This window comes from Myotis nattereri (genome assembly GCF_964212035.1).
Source record: "Myotis nattereri genome assembly, chromosome: 6".
Taxonomy (NCBI): Eukaryota; Metazoa; Chordata; class Mammalia; order Chiroptera; family Vespertilionidae; genus Myotis; species Myotis nattereri.
The window spans coordinates 25,312,027-25,334,218 of NC_138081.1; the positions used below are offsets into that span (position 1 = coordinate 25,312,027).

Below are 22,192 nucleotides of genomic sequence, written 5' to 3' on the forward strand. Positions count from 1 at the left end.
TGTGCAAAGAGACTCTCTTTGACAAATGATGCTGGAATAACTGGACATTCAAAGGCAAAAACCATGAATATAGTCAAGGCCTTACAACCTTTACAAAAATTAACTCAAATATTTCACAGACTTAAATATAAAATGCAGAACCATAACACTTCTAGAAGACAACATAGCAGAAAATCTAGCAGATGACCCTAGGTATGTCTATGACTTCTTAGGTACAATACCAAATGCATGATCTATGAACAAAGTCATTGATAGACTGGACATTATTAAAATTGATTACTTCAGCTCTGTGAAAGGCAATTTCAAGAGAAGACAAGCCACAGACTGGGGTTAAATAGTTTCAAAAGACGCATCTGGTAAAGAAATGCTATTCAAAACATACACAAATAAACCTCTTAAAACTCAATAATGAGACAACATACACCAAAAGGGCCAAAGACCTTAACAGACATCATACCAAAGAAGATATACAGGCGGCAAAGAAGCACATGCAGAGATGCTCTGCATCATAAGTTCTCAGTGAATGTACACACCTAATAGAATGGCTAAATTCTGGAGCACTGCTAACCTCTAATGCTTGCAAGGATGTGGAACAACAAAACTCTCACTCACTACTGGTGGGAATACTAAATGGTACAGACACTTTGGAAGACAGTTTTGTGATTTCTTCTAAAACTTCCACTATATGATCCAGCAACCCTGATGCTTGGCATTTTCTCAAAGGAGTTGAAAATGTATGTTCACACAAACAACTGCATATGGATGTTTCTATCAGCTTTTTTTTTTTTTTTCAAAATTGCCCAAACTTGGAAGTAACTAAGATGTTCTTCATAAAGCAAATGGCTAAATAAACTGCGATTCAGCCAGATAATAGAATATTATCTAGTGCTAACAAGGGAAATGAGCTATCAACCATGAAAAGACATGGAGGAACCTTAAGGCCATAGTCCTAAGTAAAAGAAGCCAATCTGAGATCTGTCCATTCCCCTCAGCCACCTTGAAGAATAGTCTCCCAAGAAGGAGAGTGCAAGTGCAATACCTGCCTGTCTCAACATCAGTGCCTGGCCCCGTGAGATCTTACTTTCCCCTTTGGTCTTGGGGTCATTGAGAGAGCTCTATGTTCTTTCCATAAATGTTATTTTTTATAATGGCAAGTGGTGAAAATGGGAAAAATAATAATAAAGAGTAGAAAAAGATAACAAGTTTCATCGCAGTCCTAAATTGCAGACTGTCACAAGATGCCTGCATACTGAATGATGTCCATTCAAACTGTTACATTTTTTAATAATACTCAATTCCCTTAATTCCCACACAGCTACCTTCCTTCTGACAGGATCATTATATTAACCTACTACCTAGAACCCTTATCTTTTGTCTCGCCCTTCCCTAATCTAGCCTCCGCATCACTGTGTGAGGTTGTTGCAATAGCCTGACCTTGCTCGCTTACCTTGCTTTTGTCCCTCCACTGCATGTTTTCTCCTGCTTCCCAGTCCCTAGGAAATGCTGCCTCCTCTGCTTTGACACCAGCCAGCCTTCACCACTTAGTAATCTCTTCCTTTGCTTCAAGGAGGTAAGCTCAAGAGTGACTTTCCCTCTAGGGGAGCCATCAATTTTTTTGTATTCTCAGGCTGAATTAGGTGTTTTTTTCATGTTCTCATGACACTGCATCCCTCTACCCTAGAAATGCACAGTGATTCTCTCATATAATTCATCAGTGGGCTGTGATATAACTGAGGCTGGGTTATATCTTATTGATCTTCATGCCCCCAGCTCTTAGTGAAACTCCTGGGCACTTAGAACATACTCCAAAACATTTATTGAAATGGATCTATCAAATGATTATAGAGCTGCAAAAAATGTGGTCTCATCTCACATCCGGGTTAAGAATGTAAAACCTAGGACAGCCCATATACCTGGTAATCTGAGATCTCTAAGCAACCTAACTCTAACCACTACTAGAGAGAAAAAAAATCGGTGTTGAGTATTATTTTCCTTTTATTTGTCATTTTTAATATATTCAGGCAAGTGAGAGAGCTAAAAGTGGCAGACAAACAGAAGTACTCAGACTATTGTGAGCTACATTTAAAAATATTTTAACACTTAGAGTAATTGAAATGTGTAGCAAATAATATTCACACCATGAGAGCATATAGTTTTACATTTTTTCCCCAACAAATGCTTTTCAGATCACTTTCTATATAACAGACACAGTTCTAAAAATATCAATTCATTTAATTCTCATAACAGCCTTAAGATGTCATCACAGGACCAATTTGGGACTTTCTTTACAGACTTGTGATAATAAGCTGACTCCTTTTCCCAGCATCCAACAGAAAGACTTTAAATTGAAGAGAATAATAGTATCTACAAAACTAAAAATTCTTTTCAAATGTCCTAAAGGGTATCAAAAGATCTAAGGAAGAGAGCACATCAAAATGAGTACTGCAATAATTATCATCTCTAATGTTCTTGCAAAAGGGGAAACAAATAATAAATCGGAGTTTTGAGTGAAATTTTTGTATGACCTTGGAATACCACATATTAAAAGTAAATCACCTGATAAATAATGGACAGAAGGCAATAGAATACTCGTAGGATCAAGATAAATCCAGACTCGTCACAACATAAAGCAGATAACAGAACAAAATCTTGAAAATAGTCTTCTTCTTATTTACACTTTTAGTCAAGAGTGATTAATTGCAGATAGAAGACGTAAAGAGAGCAGACTGAAGTATAGACAAGTTGAAGTGCTATGAAATGAAAGCTAAGGGCACTGAGTCCTTAGTAAATAGCATACTGGTCCATATTTATGAGCCAACTGTCAATGACAAGGAATTTGCACACATTAATGAGTATAGATTGGTACTAAAGTTGCAACAACCTTTCCTATTTTGAAAAGAATAGTACATGGAGAAGGAAAACACAGATATTAATAAGTCAGAGGGACACATATACGACTGGATAAAGTTAGCAGAGTTGTATCAATAAACTTGAATGAAACTATAGAAGGCCTGTTTGTCAAATTTACTGATAACAAGAGGTCTCGAGAAATGACTAATGCTTTAATATATTTTATTTATTTTTACAGAGAGGAAGGGAGAGGGATAGAGTTAGAAACATCGATGAGAGAGAAACATCGAATAGCTGCCTCCTGCACACCCCCTGCTGGGGATGTGCCCACAACCAAGGTATATGCCCTTGACCAGAAATGAACCTGGGACCCTTCAGTCCACAGGCCAATGCTCTATCCACTGAGCCAAACCAGCCAGGGCCTGACTAATGCTTCAGATAACAGGATCGGCATTTAAGAAAATCTGGTTAAACCTCAAATTAACAAAAGTAAATTAATGCATGTGTATCTCATTTGGATATTCTACTTATACTAGTATGCCACCTTTTCACACAGTCCTCGTTTGACCATCTATTTCTAATATGGCCTTTGGTATTCGCCACTCACCATTACTTCACTCTATTTAGTTTTCAACATAGCACGTATCTTTTCCTAATACCTTCCTTACGTGCTTATTAGTTTGTTTTCTTTCTAACTTCACTGGAAAGTAAAATGCATGGAGTAGTACTGTAACCTTGAATAACTTGTATCACTGAGAGTGAAACAGAAGCACTAAGTAAACATATGTCAAAAAATAAAATGCCTATTTTTTTTTTCTCTTCTCTTAAAAAGAAATTTGACAAGGGAAGAATGGGTAAGTCAACAACAGTATTTCTTAAGAAATAGGGCATCTGTAGAATAGTAGAAGCACTAAGTACTGGGTGGTTTTGTCACTGAGTAGTCATTTGACCTTTGGTCAATCATGTAATTTCTTCTGGAACAGTTTACTCATCTGTGAACAAGGCTGATAATAGCCCCTCAGAGGTTTTATAATAATGTGTATAAAATAACTTTATAAACTATAATGTACAAAACAAAAGTGAAGAATTATGATTGGGGATCCGGGTAGGGGGTTGAGTAAATGCTCAATATGAACCCTCAGTGTCTTGTGACTTTTGAAAACATAATAAGATACAAACATTGGAAATAATAGTATACATTTTGTACTGGCAAGACCCAATCCAGATAATTGTATTTCCTCTTACTTTCATGTTATCTAAAATATTGACAAATGTCTAAAGGAAGACCAAGCAAATATAGGTTGTAGAAATAATGTCATTTGTAAAACATTGGAAATAATTAGGGGAAAAGTGATCGTAAGGAGCATGGGAAGGGGAGGGGACTGTGGTGCTTATTTTTTTCAATATTCTGTATTTTTTTCTTTATTGATTATGGTATCACATATGTGTCCTTATCCTCCCATTGTCCCTCCCCCCACTCATGCCCTCACCCCCTGGTGTCTGTGTCCATTGGTTAGGCTTAATATGCATGCATACAAGTCCTTTGGTTGTGATGCTTATTTTGAATATGTGAAGAATTGTCATGTGGAAGACTGATTCCATGTAGCACTAAGATGCCAACTAGGAATTTGATACAAAAGACTGAGAAAGACAAATGTTGGTTAAAGACCTTGTTTCAATGTGTGGCACAGTTTTCCAAACTTTAGAGCAGTCCCATAATGGTGGATGTAATAAATTATGGTGTCACGTCCAAACTAGGGACACATCAGGCTTCTCATATTACGCTGGAGTCTAGCCTAGATGATTCCAAGGTCCTTCCCAAGTCCAATTATAATCCATCAAATGCAATATTCCTATCATGCTTACTGAGAACGAAAGGACTTTGAACTCAGACTCAGACACATCCCAAAATACTTTTCTTAGAGACCCAATCAATTAATGAGAGAATGACAGGTGATATCAATCCTGAGTCCATGAGAAGGGAGACCCGTGGGTGTGGTAATCACCAGAGAGAGAGCTCTCCTGCTTCACCCACCCCATCCAGCTGGGAATCCCCTTCGTGCTGTTTGGTATGGCTCCTCCGCTTGGGAACATTTAACTGTGAGCGCGTTTATGACCCTCGGTGTCCTTTAAGAATCTGCTGCTCTATTTCACATGACACTTGCTGTTGCAAATACAAATTCTAACTAAATAGGTCTTAAGAAGGGGGTCTCATTTCCCAATTCCGAGGGGGAGATGCCTGAAAGATTCAGCAAGGGCTACATTGGAAAAGCCCCACAAATGTTCACCTATTTGCCTGAGATGACTTTTGCCGAGTCCTGCTGGAGAAACACAGCGGCTCCTCCTCGTGCCCTTTACGTTGACATCACAGAGACCAAGGCGCCGATACCTCCCGAGTTCACCCTGCCCTGACATGCTTGCCATGTGCACAGACCTACACACGTACGGCTTAGAGAAGCTGCAGGTGAGACATGGAGCAGGAAATGGAAAGTAGGAAAGACGGGAGATGGGACCCACAGAGAGAGACACCGGTTAAAATCATCTTCGTTACTGTCTCCCCTCCCACTCCAGCTCTCCATCCGCGCGGGAGGAGGCTGCGGGCTGCGGACCCAGTGCTGGAATGAGGAGTAATTGAGCCCGAGCCGAGCCGAGGTAGCGTCTCCTCCCGGGGTCATTGCTGCAGCCTCCAGCGCCGGGTCCCGAGGTCCTCAGCCGCCTGGCTCCCCGGTGCCCAAGCGCCCGGCACACGCAGCCCCGGCGCCGCCGAAGTTGCGGGGCACAGGACTCCGGAGGAGGCATTGGCTCCTGAACTTTTCACGTCATTTGCTGCTCGGAGCCCCTTCTCGCCGCTCGGCGCAGCCGTTCCCACCGCGAGTGCCCGGTGCTCATGGGGCAGGGCAAGAGCCGCTTGCAGCACTGAGCCGAACCGGACTCGAGCCCCGTGATGTCCTGCACCAAACTGGAGGACTCACCCCCGTGTCGCAACTGGACATCCGCCTCGGAGCTGAATGAAACTCAAGAGCCCTTTCTAAGCCCCACCGACTATGACGACGAGGAATTCCTGCGGTACCTGTGGAAGGAATACCTCCACCCGAAAGAATACGAGTGGGTCCTGATCGCGGGCTACATCATCGTGTTCGTGGTGGCTCTCATCGGGAACATCCTGGGTGAGTGCTGTCCCCGGCAGCCCTCCAGAGGGCTGTCACGTACCCTTCGCCCCGGGCTGCAAAAGCTCGGAGACCCCTCCCTCCCCCTGGGATGCAAACAAAGAGGTCCCTGCCCTCCGGGTGGGGTTTTCTATTTAAAAAAAAAAAAAAAAAGTTTTCTGATTTTCAGAACCAGGACCGAGCCTTGAAATAGTGATTCTTTTTTTTGTTTTGTTTTGGGGTTTTTTTCTGCAGAGAGAAGCGGGGAACCGCGTTTCTCTTGCGAGCACCTGGGTTACAAGTGCCAGCAGAGGGGCAGCGAGGGCCACCGCCAGGTGGATTGCGGGAGTGGGGAAATGAGCCATCCTTTTGTGTGGCCTGGCTGGCGGTTTCAGGGGCTTTGGGGAGAAGTAGAGCTGGCAGAATGAAAAGCTGTTGCCTACAAGGAGCAAGCTTGCTTCGGCTTTTGAAGTCACTAAGGATTTGTGGGCGAGGTGGAGTGCCCCTTGGCGAGGAGGCGTAGGCTCTGTCTGGAGGTGGGCATGAAAGGGCAGGGTGTGGAGACCCAGGAGAAGCAGCGAGGTGTACTCAGGCACTGAGGGCTTAATTATAGAGGAACCATGCTGGGAGCAAGCAAGGAGGGGCATCTGAGAAAAGTGCCAAAGAGATCCCAATCATCCATCCATTCATTCCTCATTCATTCATTCATACACTCAACCAATATTCCCCCCCCCCCCAACATGCTTGTTGCCACGCTTCAGAAAGATTTGTAACTGGTTGTTTTGTGTGTGTGTGTGTGTGTGTGTGTGTGTGTGTGTGTGTTCCCCCCAAACAAGATCAATTTTAATGCTAAATTTGTCCCTGTCCAGATTTGCATGCAAAACCAGCCCATTCTCCATCTCTGTACAATTTCTGAGGGTTGGGGAGTGGGCATAATGGTGATATGATGGCTGTGGTGGTGGAGTTGATTAGAGCAGCTGGGGAATCCACTTAAAAAGAGCTTTAGGAGGGCCTTGAGGACTTAACATGAATTGTGAATGGACGGAGCATGTGCCTTGATGAATGGAGAGTGGGAGGCAGTTCATATGTAGAGGGCAGTGTGGAGGGAATCTCTGTTGAAAAGAACAGGAGGAGAGTGGGGAGGCTGGGTGAAGATGCTCTCTCAGTGATGGTTATGAAAAGGGAAGAAGAGGAGTGATGTGAAATAGGCTGGGAGGCTTTGAAGTCCAAAGCAAGTAGTCTGTAGCTTCAATGCAGGGTGATAAGGAACTTCCCAGGCTTTCAGCATTCAGCTCAGTCTTACCTGCTCTCTCCACGTGCGCCAGGCTGCGCAGGAGCACTCAAAGTAGCAGGTAGTGAGAGTCGTTGGCAGTATATGACTGAGAGGTGTTCTGGAGAAAGTTGGTATACTTAGTATTTGGTAAGAGAAATAAGACACCTCTGAGAACTTTAGTTTGCTCTTCCTGTATTATTTTAGACTTTTTTTTTATTTTGTTGGTTTTTAAAAATATAAACATAAGGGAATATTTCGGGGATGCCGACAAGGTGGATGAAGGTGCAGATGCACATGATTAGGGCCCTTGGATATAAGAACACATCTATTAATAACAATGCCTTTCTTGTTTTCCTTCTTCTTGTGTCCATCCTTAGTGTTACAACTATTCAGACTCATGGCCACCACTATAGCAACACTGCACTGCGTTATACCAACACTTAATATAAGTGAATAATCCCAATTGAAAATCTGTTGAGGACCTAATGTGTGCCAGACCCCTTCATATACACTCTCTCACTTAAACCTCAAAGTAGCCTATATTTGACTTAAGAATTTTGACTTAGAGAAATGAAATTACTCATTAAGGAACATGCTGCAGATTCAGTTCCACTTTTTTTTTCTGACCTCATATCCAGAATGCTTCAAGAATGTTCCACTCTAGATCGATCTAGAAAGCATATAGAGAATGAATTTTTTACTCCTGATTGTCTGCAAGTCTATTAAATATACTTCCTGTTCTCTTCTGCACCTATGTCCAATGCTAGTAAATTACTACAGGGGGTTAATTCTATTATTCTATTATTCTCTCCAACAAAAACCTATCCATAGGGAAATGTTATTGCATTGCAGTAAAATTTTGACATGTCTTGAAGGGATAGCTACAAATCATATTTCCCCTCTCTAATTTTATTTCAGGCTTAATCTCTGTGATAAAATTTGCTCCTCTTTGCTGTTATTTCATCCTGGCTTTGCACAGACCTGTGATGCATCCTCTTTATATCCTAATTGAATAGTTTAGGGGCAAATGCTTGCTAATCTGGGGAATGTTTTAATCTCAAGAAGTACGACAACTTGTTTCATTACCTAAGGAAGAGAGTACTGTCCATAGCTCCAAGTGCTGAAATGGCCATTTCCATTTAGCTTACAAAGAAAGCTTTAATCAAAGCCCTCTGCTTTCAAGATACTGACAGCTATTTTGTTCAGCACTGAATGACACTGAAATCCTCTCTGGCTGAACTGAAATTCATTCTTTACTGACATATTCTGAAAGTTGATGCGGTTAAGTTTGACATTTAAACAAATGAGCAGTGTCATTACTCACAGACAACTTCCTGCTCTTTGATGTCACTGTCAAATTTGCAAAACAGATTAGATTGAGAACTGCTTATTTGCCCCTCTGGCATAAGTTATTTTATTCAGAGATTGGCAGGACAAAAAATCATATTATTCTTCAAGATAAAGAGGCAACCTTAGGTTTGAAGGTGAAATACCACAATGTAGGTAGCAGATGTAATCACTGACCCTTTGAGTCCATTCACCATTTGCACTTGCATGTAACTGACTACTTGGAAAATATCAACCTTGTTGAACTTACAAAAATAATGTATCAGTTAGAAGGCATTTCGACCACAATGCCCTTTTGTGAAGTGATGTAACAGGATGATGAAGTCTTCATCATCCCCACCTTATTTTCTTTAGTCCACAGTTCCTCTCTCATTATATGCCCTCTCCACTATCAGGTGATACTTTCCAGAGATGGAAAGCAGTTTCCTGGGAAAAAATGTGACAAATTCATAAAAAATAAGACAAATATTACTATACATGGAGTTTCATAAGTATAATCATTCTAATATAAGGCACACACATTTCATTATATAATTTAAGTCCGAGGGGTGAAGGTGGGACAGTGTTCTTTTTGAAAGCAGTGTTTGCCAGCATTAAATTATGCCCCATAAAACCTATTCCTGTGTATATCTTGTACTATAGCCAATTATTTGACTAGTACATTTTGCGCAATATTACGTGTTTTTTTTTAAAATTATGTATTTTGGGGGAGAGGGCTCTTGGGGACAACTCAAAGGAAACTCTTTAATGTAATTCCTACATGTTATCTTTGTAGTTGAAACTGAGAGATGGGTTCTAGTCAGTTTAAACATTCAGCATTAGGAGGAAGTGAGCAATTCTCTGCCTTTCTTCTGCATTTAAAGATATCTATTTTTTACCTGGATTGTGTCTATTTTCCTGTTGGTGTTGCCATATGAAAAACAAGGAGAACATTCAACAAATGACATGACAAGAAGCTGTGTTTCTTGCTTCTTGTGTGACCATTAACAAGTTATTATTAGTAAGCTCTTCAAGTCTGGTTTTTCCAATTGTAAATTAAGGGTGGTAATGCCTGACTTATAGAAGGCTGATGAGGATGTAATATATAGATATAGAATATACATATATATTCATCAATACATAGTAAACACTAAATGCCAAGTTCTATCCCTTCATTCCCACTATTGAAGTCCCTCCCCAGTGTGGTTTGCAACTGTTTTCTGCCTCCATGGGCAGTCTGTAGTTCTGTAACTCTTAATGGCCTCTGCTCTAGCCTTCTTCGGAATTGAGTATTTTACTGAAAGGTATTAGTAAAATGGATCTGGCCTTTTTCTCAATTGAGAATTTTGCTATCAGCTATTCATAAAATGGAGTTGGCACATGTTACTCTCCTTTTCCATCCCAGTTCCACCCACCCATCCCCTAACAGGTGCTTAGTGCCTTTATACTGAGTGATTTGCATTGCCTTCCCACCTCTCTGTGAAAGTCATTCCTATCATGATAATTTTTCCTCTCTCTTTCATGGTTTCAATTTGCCTGCACTGGGTCCATTCACAGAATTTTTAAATTGTTAGCTGGTTGGTCTATCACTGTTACTTTTTAAATAGAACCCATGTACACACAGACACACACACACACAAAACGGCAATAATATGTTGGTTTAACTGAGTTAAAGCACACTGCTCATTAAGGGTTTACCCAGTAGCAGGTAAGCTAATTGGGTGGGTGGGATGGGAAGAATATCTGTCATAGGGGTGCTTCTTACAAGGCAAATCTTTATGTCCCAGATGTGGAAATGGCAGAGTTACAAGTTCTCACTATCCCTCAGACTAAGAGACATTTCTTTGATGCTCCTTCTGATGCCCACTTCAGCTCTGTGGGTGTGCGTAAGCCCAGCCTTTCCTCCACAGGAAGCAGAAAGAGGTTAGAGATAATACCTTATTCATCTCCTCCAGGACTCCATAGAAGTCATGACTAGTGACTGTGAAAGGTAATATTAATATGGTCATTAAGCTTTGAACGTGTATGTTTTTAGAATGCAAAATGCACCCTGACATTCCCACATCCTTAGTGCTGCTGGCTCCATTAAGTGGTGGCTCACTAGTAAGGTTCAGTCAATGTCATGTGATGGACGAAGCTGAGGGCATTCATCTCTAGTTCCTTTCCTCACTGCAAAGAGAAAGGAAGAATATTTATTGTGTACTATATGCCAGGCTCCACAATGAATGTATTTCATTGATGCCTCATAACAAGCTTTTACTGAGGAATTTAATAGCTTTGTTTTATAAATGAGATAAATAAAATTCAAAAAGCTATTTTAATGTGTTCCAAAGTTTAGTCCTACAGTAAGTAGCAGCATTAGGTTGCAAATAAGGATCTATCAGGTTCCATGGCTCACTTGTGTTCCATTACTTCATCCTGTCTCTCTCCTTTGCTTCTAATTCTGATTAAGAAACACAGAAGAAAGGAGAGTGGAAATGATACTTAGGTGTGCCCTCTAGACAATTTACAGAGTTGTTCTGGCATGTTGCCATGGCATTTCTCTGACAGGCTATAGCTGTGAGCTCATCTGATAAGCTAATCAAGGTCAGGCTACAGTTACTTCACAAGAGAAAAATTCAAGGTAATATAGGTGCTGCCAAAAATACTTTTGCCTGGTCAGGGGTGATTCATTGGATACAGGTTAGGTAATTGTGGCCTAACCTGTATCCAATGTATTGTGTGTTTTTTTTGTGTGTTTTTTAAAAAATATATTTCATTGATTTTTTACAGAGAGGAAGGGAGAGAGATAGAGAGCTAGAAACATCGATGAGAGAGAAACATCGATCAGCTGCCTCCTACACACCCCCCACCGGGGACATGCCCGCAACCCAGGTACATGCCCTCGACTGGAATCGAACCTGGGACCCCTCAGTCCACAGGCCGACGCTCTATCCACTGAGCCAAACCGGTTTCGGCTCCAATGTATTGTTTTGTTATTGAAGGTGCTGGGTTTAAGCATAAGTTAAGACTGAGGTTCTATCATTCAATATCTCACATGACCTAAAGATCTTTTCTTTCTTTTTAAGGTTTCAAACCTACACATGCATTTTATTTTATTTTTTCATCCTATGTTATAATTAATGTTAACTTTAAAATTATAAATTTATTTTGATTTAACTGAATAGGTCAATCTTTATATCGCACAATATTTTTCCTAGACCATAATGGTGTTACATATGACCAAAGAGGCATAATCCATCACACGGGATATGAAATGACCTTTAGACATTAACAATAGAACATTTTGAGGTGAAATACATGACATATATGACCAGTATTTTAATAGATGACTCATAGGACTGAATTTGTTAATTTTACCTTTGTTCTCAAAGAGAGATGATTTCTTAACCAAGTAAATAGATTTCATACATATTTAAAATATTTATTGCCAATAGAACTGTTTTCTAATAAACAATAACAAAAAACTGTTTAGAATAAATATGTACTTTATTCTTTAAAACATTTTGGGATTATTAACATTAAGTCTTTTCCAGTAATTTGCTTTCAATATGAAATACATATAAATGATGTTTAATATTTATATAGTATTTCACTCTTCAGAAGACATTGTTACTTATCTCATTTACTCTTCACAACAATCGTATTGAGTAGGTCTTATTTAGTGGGGGAAAGAAATCAAGTACTTGAAGTGATTGAAAATCACCTTAAAAGAAAAGTTTGAGTACATGGAAATACCAAGGGGCTTTGTGTCACCTTGGGAAAGTTTGCCATTTTCCTATAATAGAAGATAACAGGATGAGGGATGCTAACTACCTTTGCCTGGCCTTCAGCTGTGATGTCTTTGTACCTGATTTTGGCAACATTCTGTGTTCAGATGTACATTAACCAAATTCACACACCTGGCAAAAATAAAATAAAATTGAGTTCCAATGTTTAAGTATACAATAAGAAGTCACTCTTGCAAGTCCTAGAATACTTGAAGTCCTTTTAATCATCACGGACTCTTTCTGTAAAGGAATCTTTATGAGAGCTTTGTTGGTCTGAATAGCTGGGAAATGCCATACTAGACCCTGAATTCTCATTGGCTTAGCATCACACAAGTTTATGTCTTGCTTATTTAACATCTAATGTGGGTTGGAGAGTCTGTTCCATCCAATAACTGGTGGTCCAGGTGCTCTCGTGTTTTATATACCATTTTAACAGGTGGCCTCCTTGGTAACCAGCCTCCAGGATAGCTCCTGACATTCCTTCATTTTCTGGCCTTCACATCCTTGTGGAGTCCTTTTCCACATTGTGCCAGGATTGCTCTGGGTAACCAACAACATACAGCACAATTGATAGTATGTACCTTTTAAAATTAGAGCTTTATAAGCGATTACAGCTTCTGCCTTGAGTTCCCACTCTCTCTCTTGCTCTTGGGTTTCTTGCCCTGGAGAAAGTAAGATGCTTCATTGAGAGTTACCTATATAATAAGAAATGGAAATATCCATCCAATATCCATAGAGGAAATATGGCTTCTAACAGCCACATGTATGATCTTGAAAGCAAATCCTTCAGCCAGATTGAGTCTTGAGATATCTGTGATTGCACATTGACTGAAATTTAACAGGCTCTGAGACAGAACAGTCTGGCTAAGTTTTTTGCAGGTTCCTGACCCTTTAGAAGGGTATGTAAAATAATACATTTATTGTTTTATTATTATTATTACTAGAGGCCCAGTGCACGAAATTCGTGCATGGGTAGGGTCCCTAGGACTAGCTAGCGATCAGGACTGATTGGGACCTTCCAGCTGCCAACCGGGGCCTTCCTTCCCCCAGCTGCTGGCTGCCAGCTGGGGCCTTCCTTTATTCCACTCCATCCCTGGTGGTCAGCACACATCATAGCGAGAAGTCAAACTCCCAGTCAGTCAAACTCCTGAAGGGACAATTTGCATATTAGCCTTTTATTCCATAGGATTTTTTAAATTTGGAGGTAAGTTGTCATATAGTGTCTTAAATTGTCATGGTAGAGTGTGAACTAGAAAAAATATACTGGCTTCTAACTACTTTCGCCCAGAAGCTACACATGTCAATTTTACCCATGATCACTTGGCCAAAACCAATCACATGCTATCACCCTAATTGCCAGAGTAGCTGAAAAGTGTAAAGGAACCTCATATCTGTCATGGAAACCATACAATAGTTAAAATAATTTTTAACTTGAATAGATTCAGAACAAGGAAATTTAAAGGAATTGTACTTAATGGCATATGGCTAAAATAAGCTGATAAATATATCCACTTCACATTTTGAATCTCTGCCAATAAAAGTAACTTAAAATATTGGGAAACTTTGCTAAATTAATTAGTATGCTAAAAATCTAGGGTACAAAGGTATTAGGAGCCAAGGAACCTATACTCCAGTTGGAGAGAGAAACATATCAATAGATTATTTCAATATAATGTGGCAAGTGTTCTGACAGATGGTTATAGGATATAGTGAAAGCCTATAAGAAGGGCACTCCATTCCAATTGGGGGATTAGAGAAAGACCCAGGAGGAGATGACACCTACACTGAGTCCTAATGCATAAATTCAAGTTATACAGGTGAAGAAAATTGGGTAAGGATGTTCTAAGCAGAGGAAACAACATGAGCAAAATCAAAGATGCGTGAAATAGCATGGGCTATGAAGAGAGTGTTAAGCAATTGGGTAACTCAAGTGTAACTGCAGATGAGGAGAGTCTAGAGGTAAGGCTGGAGCATTAGATAAGGGTGGGGTTATGAAAGGCCTGTGTACCAGACTGAGGATCTTGGCTGGCTTTGATACTGTAATTTAAAGGGAGCCTTAAAAGTTTTTAAGGAGAGGGCTGCCATTGGTTTGCATTTTTTCATGAGAGCATTCTGGGCTTAATGTAAAGAATAAACCCCAAAAGAGGAAGACTTGTAAAGGTTTTACACCAGAGTTTGAGTCCTGTTTGGGGCTCATTAAATGAAGTCTACTTCAATAAAAAAAAAAAATATATAATAAAAGACAATCAAAATTATCTAAGTAATTATTTCTTTAAGGTTTTCTACATGCTATATAAGGAAGGAAATGAGAAAAGAAGAAAGGGAGAAAATAGAGAAAAAATAAAAGAAGGGAAAAGGAAGAAGACTAAATATAGGAAAAACTGTTCCTATTTTTGCTTTGCTGAATATTTAAATTTGAGAAATTTCTGTTTACATAATTTTTCATATTATTTTCCTGAAAGATGTATGTATGAATATTACATGTCATGGATTTATTAATATTTTCCAATATTCTATACAGTTTTCACTAAAATCATTTTTATAGTAACTTATTGTGGGGATTTTAAAAAGTTACTGTACTCCTAGCCAACTTGACCTTTAGATCTTTTATATCCTCATATTGAGACCCCAGAAATGAAAAATTTGAGCTCTAATAAGCATTTTTTATATATTCCAATGAAATCCCCAATTTTTGCTCCAATTTAATTGCAATTTTCTAATGCTCATTTGAAAATTTATTCTAAATGGCATTTTTATCATTCAAATAATGAAAGGAGATATCACATTGACCCCAGGTCATTCCTAAGGGAATTACAGGGAACATTTCTCTACAAGTTGACATGGTAACACTTCAAAATTTCTGAAACTGTGGTTAGTTTAAAAATTTTACACAGTAGAGTATAGAGATGTTGTTTTATAAAGTTAGCACCTGAAATTTATATAATATTATTAACCAATGTTAAACCCAATAAATTTATTTTTAAAAATTAAAATATATATACAAAATTTTAAAACTGGAAACAAATAAATATATTTTAAAAACACTTTTATTTGCTATTTTTAGTTCTCATTGGGAATACAGTGGTGGGATTAAATATTGTAATATACTGTTTTTCTTTGCTTTGTTAATCCTCACCCAAAGATATTTTTTCCATTGATTTTTAGAGAGTGTAGAGGGAGTGTGAGAGAGAAATAGAGAGAAATAGAGAGAGAGAAACATCAATGTGAGAGAGACACATTGATTGGTTACCTCCTCAGGAGTCCCAACCAGGGCCAGGGATTGAATCTGCAACCCTTTGATGTACAGTCCAATGCTCTAACCACTTAGCAGGGCTGCAATGTTCTTTTCTAGATTTTTAGTAAGTTTTTTTATACCTACTGAGTGACTCTAAAATGAATTTATAAAGGACAGGGTTTATAACCATGTGTGGCCTTGATTTTATCAGTACATTGCTAGAAATGGAGTCAAAAAGGCACTGTCTGTAAGAATTCATTTCATCAGTTTAGAGTAAATTTGATGAGTCATCCACTTTGTTAGAGAACTACATTGCTTATAAATACCATTTTGAAGCCAATTCATCTTTTTTCAAATGTGCAGATTGTGCTAATCTTTTTGGATAGAAGTACGAAGATATGGTTAAGTGCTTATGAAACCATTTTGATATTGGGTGAAACTGAGTCAACTTTTCATTATGATAAAATATCTTAAAACTCAATCACTTCAATGAGAATACTTCATGTAAATGTTCTCCAATTTTAGAAAGCTTTAAGAAAATACATTAACAAATCTCACTAGCTGGTATAAGAAAGGACTTCATAATTATTGGGACAGTTACATGCTTGGTCTTGATATATATTTCAGACAATCCAAGCCTAGAATGACTTTCTTCTATAAAGTCAGCAGAGATGGTGATGGTGACTCATAGATTCCTGAAAGTCAGTAACCCTAGTTCATAGACTTATATGGTTTATTTTTCCTGGGCGTAATGGACTTTGCAACTAATCAGTGAAAGGAAGTCAAACTATCTCAGTGGAAAAGAGAAATAATTTAATAACTTAGAAACTCATAAATAAAAACGTGCATGCACACACATACACAGAGACACATTTGGGGATTATAGTAAATAGCTAATAGGATTTTAATACACCTTAGTTTTTTTTCATGCAGGTGTAAGAAGGTACCCTCTGAACTTTAAAAATGCCAAAACTGGCCTTGACTTTTCCAAAGTCAAAATATATTTTCAATTATTCTCTGAGTAAAATATCTAGCTTTTAGGGAAGCAAAAAAGATTAATACAGTAGAGATGAGTAAGTCCTTGAATTAACATTCGCACAAGGAGCATCTTGATCCCTTGATCATTGTAGCATAAGTTAATTCCCTTGGACAGACTCACTATATTCCTGCTCACAATCTCTAACCCCTATGACCCTCTCATGGCTGCCTCCTTCTCAAGTCACATGTCACACCTTCAGACAAGGTCTCTATGAAGGCCCAGTCAGAATCATCACCCCCTCCCTTGTACTATGATACCATCCCTTTTTATATTTGGCATTGAATGTATTATTATTTGAAATTATACTCTTGATTTACTTGTTCATTGTTCTGTTTATCCCTTAAGTATCATGTAAGTTCCATCAGGAGAGATCCTTTATTTTTTCTTTCTGGCAGGTGCATCCTCAGTGTCTAGAACTGTGCTAGGTGTGCAGCAATTGTTAGCTACCAACTGAATTAGACTTCCACCAGGAGAAATACTTTAGTGATGAGTACATTTTTTTAAAAAAAAGGCATTTCGGGCTTGAAATGTCTTTGATATAAACATTTAAAATAAAAATTCAGTAATTTGAATTATGTGTGTGATAATTTTGGTCAATATCTTAAGGAACACACACTTTAAAATGAATATTATATAATGACTAAACTAATGATTCTGGAGAACATTTGCAAATCTCTCGCCAGCACTGAAATCCCCTGGACATTAACATGAAACTGTTTGGCTCTTGTCATGAAAAACAAGTGGGATTTACAAACAATGCAGGTTTTTCTTTTCCCCCTCAAGAAAGTTATATCAAGATCCTTCCAAATAACATGATATATTTCTGTAATAACTGAGGAGAATATGTAATGTACAAAATTCTTACTTAAGCCCTCTTTGCTCTTTGTTTCAAAGTAATTCTTATTTGTTGTTGTTGTTTTGAAAGTCTAAGGAAACATTTGTGATCCAGATGCAGTAAGGGAGCTGAGACTGAAAGTTACCAGGAATCTGCACTTTCTGCAATAAAAAGGGCCAAACATACCCTCATCTGAGCCCAGGATGTTTCAGGAATGCGCACAGCACCTCAGCATTAGGAATCCTTTGTCATTCTGCCCATTGCCAGTGACAACAATTCTGGTTACCTTGAGATGGAGCACAAGAGCAGTGTTGGGAATAGCTAAATAGTTCTAGACACTTTATTTAATAAGGAACAAGAAAAACAATGAACAATTTTTACTAACTCTGGACCTCAGTTTCCTGAAATATTCATCAATTTATAAAATATTAACAGTCAAAGTGCTGTCTTGCCTGGAGAAGGGTGGCATTGCTAATTTTGGCAGACACTTAACCAATTAAACCAATTTTATTAATTTTTCTCATCATTGTAAGTCAAATAAATTACAGTAGAATTTACACATTAAGCTTTTTGGAGGTGTTATATTGCTCTAATTACATAACGCTTCAACGTTTTAGTCAGTCCTACAACCACCTATGTGATTTAGCTATTAGTCACTCTTTTTCCCAGGTAGTAAGTAATAGTAAACATTCCCATTTAATATTAGAGAGCTGCTATTGTGCTGTTGGAACAGTTTCCCATATTATCACTTTGCTTCCCCAAAGGATGAGAACACTAAATAAATACTGTGTTTTGTTCCCCATTTCCATTTCTCCTTGGATAGTGAAACTATTCTCGTGTGCGTAATAAAAATATACAGTGGGTAATTAAAAAACCCACAAATATTCCTGTGCATTTTTGTAAACTCAGCTGAAAGGGTCTGGAGTTTCAGCGACTATTCACCACTGTTCCGGGAATCTGTAACTCATTTTAGGTACCTGGCCACAGAGAAGGGAAGAGGAGTGGCCGCAAAAGTCAAGCCTGGCATAGATTTTCTCTCCTGGTAAACAGGAGTGCATAAGACTTCTCTGAGTGCCCAGTCACAATCAGCAACTATGGCAGTATCTACAGATTGTTGGTTTGAAGTCATGAAAATAGATCTTTATCATCCAAAAGGAGGTAAAAGCAACATAGAAAAGCAAAGGATTCCGTCCAACTGTAGCAGCAAAATGTAGCAGCACACACACAAATAAAGCAACCTGAATCAACACCCAGGTTTTCTAGGGCTTATCTAATTTGGAGCTATTTTCTTTTTTTTATTTCATTCAGCAAATATTTATTGAACACCCACAACATGTAATGTGTTCTATTACATTCTGTGGAGGAAGCACAGTAGTGAATGAGACATGCTGCTTACCTACAAGGAATTTCTAATCTTGTGGGAGAGACTAGCATGTAAACAATAGATGACAGTATGAGGGTTACTGAAGAGGCATGCATGCTAAGTGTCAGAACATGGAAACATAAAAATTGGATCTGACTTGGGGTAGGAAGTACTCTTTCGCTTAGTAGGTAGCATTTGAGGTATTGTTGGCATGTGAGTATAATTTTGAAAAGTTCCAAAGGATGAAAAGAAATTATACTAATTTGATGAAGTCACCAGAGTAAATTTATGGTTGCTTGCAAATATAGAAATAATTATGCTGGTCATTCAGGGAATTCCAGTAAGACACAGGCTTTCATGAATGTTTCTAGGTAATTTCAAGTAACGGAGACTTCAGGTAATCTCCTCTGACACTTTGTATTGCTTTTCTAGCCTTCTTTATTCTGTGGGAATCTGCCACACAGATACCTGTTATGTTACATCATGGTAGATTTAATGTAAAAAGTTTAAAATCCTGGAGTTATTTGAAAACAAGTTCTGATATATCAGAGTGCCCAAAGGAAGATAATTTAGGGTAGTGGTTGGCAAACTCATTAGTCAACAGAGCCAAATATCAACAGTACAACGATTGATATTTCTTTTGAGAGCCAAATTTTTTAAACCTTAACTATATAGGTAGGTACATTGTTATTAACTTAATTAGGGTACTCCTAAGGCTTAGGAAGAGCCACACTCAAGGGGCCAAAGAACCACATGTGGCTCGCGAGCCACAGTTTGCCGACCACGGGTCTAGGGCAATAGAAAGAAGTGAAAGTTATGTGAGATAAACATATTGGGAAGCCAGTTCAGAGCCTGTTGAGACTTTCACAAAAGTGATTATAAGGGTAAAACCAAAGCAGTGGAGTTGAATAGGAGAAACAATGAAACATATACATCGGACACTCTGGGGATAGATACTGGTAACCCATCAAATGTAAGGATTTGTTGGGAACAGAAAATAATCTTCTGAGTAATAGATATTTTTGCCAAAAGGAAGAATATTGATCATCTCATTTGTCTTTTTCTTAACATAGAAATTATAGAAAGAAAATCAAGTGTGAGGAGAGGGGTAATCATGAATTTGGCCAAGGCAGGTTGAGTTAGAATTACTAGAGGAATATATATGTGTAGCTGTTCACTAGGAAGTAGGACTTGCTTTGCCACATGCCACTCACAATTAGTTTGCTACTCAGAGAAGGATAAGCAAGTAATCTACACAGTTTTTGTGAGAATTACTTAGGCAATGTCTTCTGGGGTAATTAAAAGCATGCTAGGAAGTATACATTTGTTAATAGGTGAATCAAGTGGCAAGTTCTTTTTTGCAACACTAAAATGTATTTATTTATTTATTTATTTATTTATTATTGATTAAGGTATTACATATGTGTCCTTATCCCCACATTGCCCCCCACCCCCCAATCATGCCCTCACCCTCACCCCCTGTTGTCTGTGTCCATTGGTTATGCTTATATGTATGTATACAAGTCCTTTGGTTGATCTCTCCCCCTTACCCCCACCCTCCCTTACCTTCCCTCTGAGGTTTGACGGTCTGATTGATGCTTTTCTGTCTCTGGATCTGTTTTTGTTCATCAGTTTATGTTGTTCATTATATTCCACAAATGAGTGAGATCATGTGGTATTTATCTTTCTCTGACTGACTTACTTCACTTAGCTTAATGCTCTCCAGCTTCATCCATGCTGTTGCAAATGGTAGGAGTTCCTTCCTTTTTACCGCAGTGTAGTATTCCATTGTGTAGGTGTACCACAGTTTTCTAATCCACTCATCTGCTGATGGGCACTTAGGCTGTTTCCAAATCTTAAGCTATGGTAAAATTGTGCTGCTATGAACATAGGGGTGCATTTATCCTTTCTGATTGGTGTTTCTAGTTTCTTGGGATATAGTGCTAGAAGTGGGATCACTGGGTCAAATGGAAGTTCCAATTTTAGTTTTTTAAGGAAACTCCATACTGTTCTCCACAGTGGCTGTACCAGTCTGCATTCCCACCAGCAGCTATTATGTATACTTAGCAGCTAAATGAAATAGGCAAAACTTCTTCCCTCAGGACACTTATATTCTAGTGTGTCATTTAAGATATATTTTGACAGTAAGGCCAATAGGATTTGCTAATGGATTGCATATGGGTGTGAGAAAAAGAGAGGAGTCAACATGATCATGACAAGTAAATGGATGTTGGTTCAATTTATTGAGATGTGGGATGCTGGGGAGGAGCAGGTTTGAAGTAGGGAAAGGGAAAAAATCAAAAGAATATACATTTTGAGATAGTTCATCCACACTAACAAAAGAGAAAGATGCAAATTGACCGTACCTTCGCGATGCCAACCAGCCAATCAGGAGTGAGTATGCAAATTAACCCATCAAAGATGGTGGGTCAATTTGCATACACAGGCTCCAAGCGGCGGGGGGTGGGGTGGGACGCTTGTGTCATGGCCATGGCGGCAATGCAGGCTTTCCACACCACCCAGCTGCTCCAGGACTCTGGGTAGTGTGGGAAGGCAGGAAGGTGGCTCTGGGTGGAGCAAAGGCAGTGCCAGCAGCCAGGGGAAGGAAGGCCCATTCTTGAATGAATCTTTGTGCACCAGGCCTCTAGTTTGAATATAAAATCAGGAGTTTAAGCATTAAGTCAGATGAAGTAAACCTGTGATTTATAATCAGTCATCTTTTATGTTCATGTTTTTTTACATACCCCCATAGATATCAAAGACTATAGAATGAACTGGGTAGTGAATACAAACATTTTTCTTACATGTTATTTTATTCTTGGCTTTCTCCTGTGTGATATTATCACAAATATGTTTCCTTAAATTGGGAAAAGGATCACCTTGAGACATGTATGAAGAAACAAAAAATTAGGGTGCATAGTAAAAATTTTGTTTCAGGGCCTATGCCAGACTTATTGAGTCAGGTTTATGGGGTGGTAAATCAAAAATCAACATTTTCTTTCTTTTTTAAAATATATTTTTATTGATTTCAGAGAGGAATGGAGAGGGAGAGAGAGATAGAAACATCAATGATGAGAGAATATTATTGACTGGCTGCCTCCTACACGTCCCCTCCTGGGGATCGAGCCTGCAACCTGGGCATGTGCCCTTGACCAGAATCGAACCCGGTACCCTTCAGTCCTCAGGCCAACACTCTATCCACTGAGCCAAACCAGCTAGGGCTAGAATGGACATTTTCAAAAGAGCCCCAGTACACTGAGATGAGAATCCCTGCCATGGGAAAAGATAAAGTCAGCGTCCCGTTACATGAGGATTCCTATATTTAGAGATGAGCTTGAGAGCCAGGTAATTTTAC

General features: G+C 38.9%; 1 protein-coding gene across 1 annotated transcript in view; it reads left to right on the top strand.

Annotated features, from left to right (window-relative positions):
• Positions 1-5,794: 5,794 nt before the first annotated feature.
• Positions 5,795-22,192, top strand: part of HCRTR2 (hypocretin receptor 2) — a gene marked incomplete at its 5' end in the record, with an annotated part of 92,185 nt that continues 75,787 nt past the window's right edge. The window contains one exon of the mRNA XM_081094979.1: positions 5,795-6,017. Within this exon, the coding sequence (XP_080951105.1) occupies positions 5,795-6,017 (223 nt within the window). The remainder of the gene's footprint in view (positions 6,018-22,192) is intronic.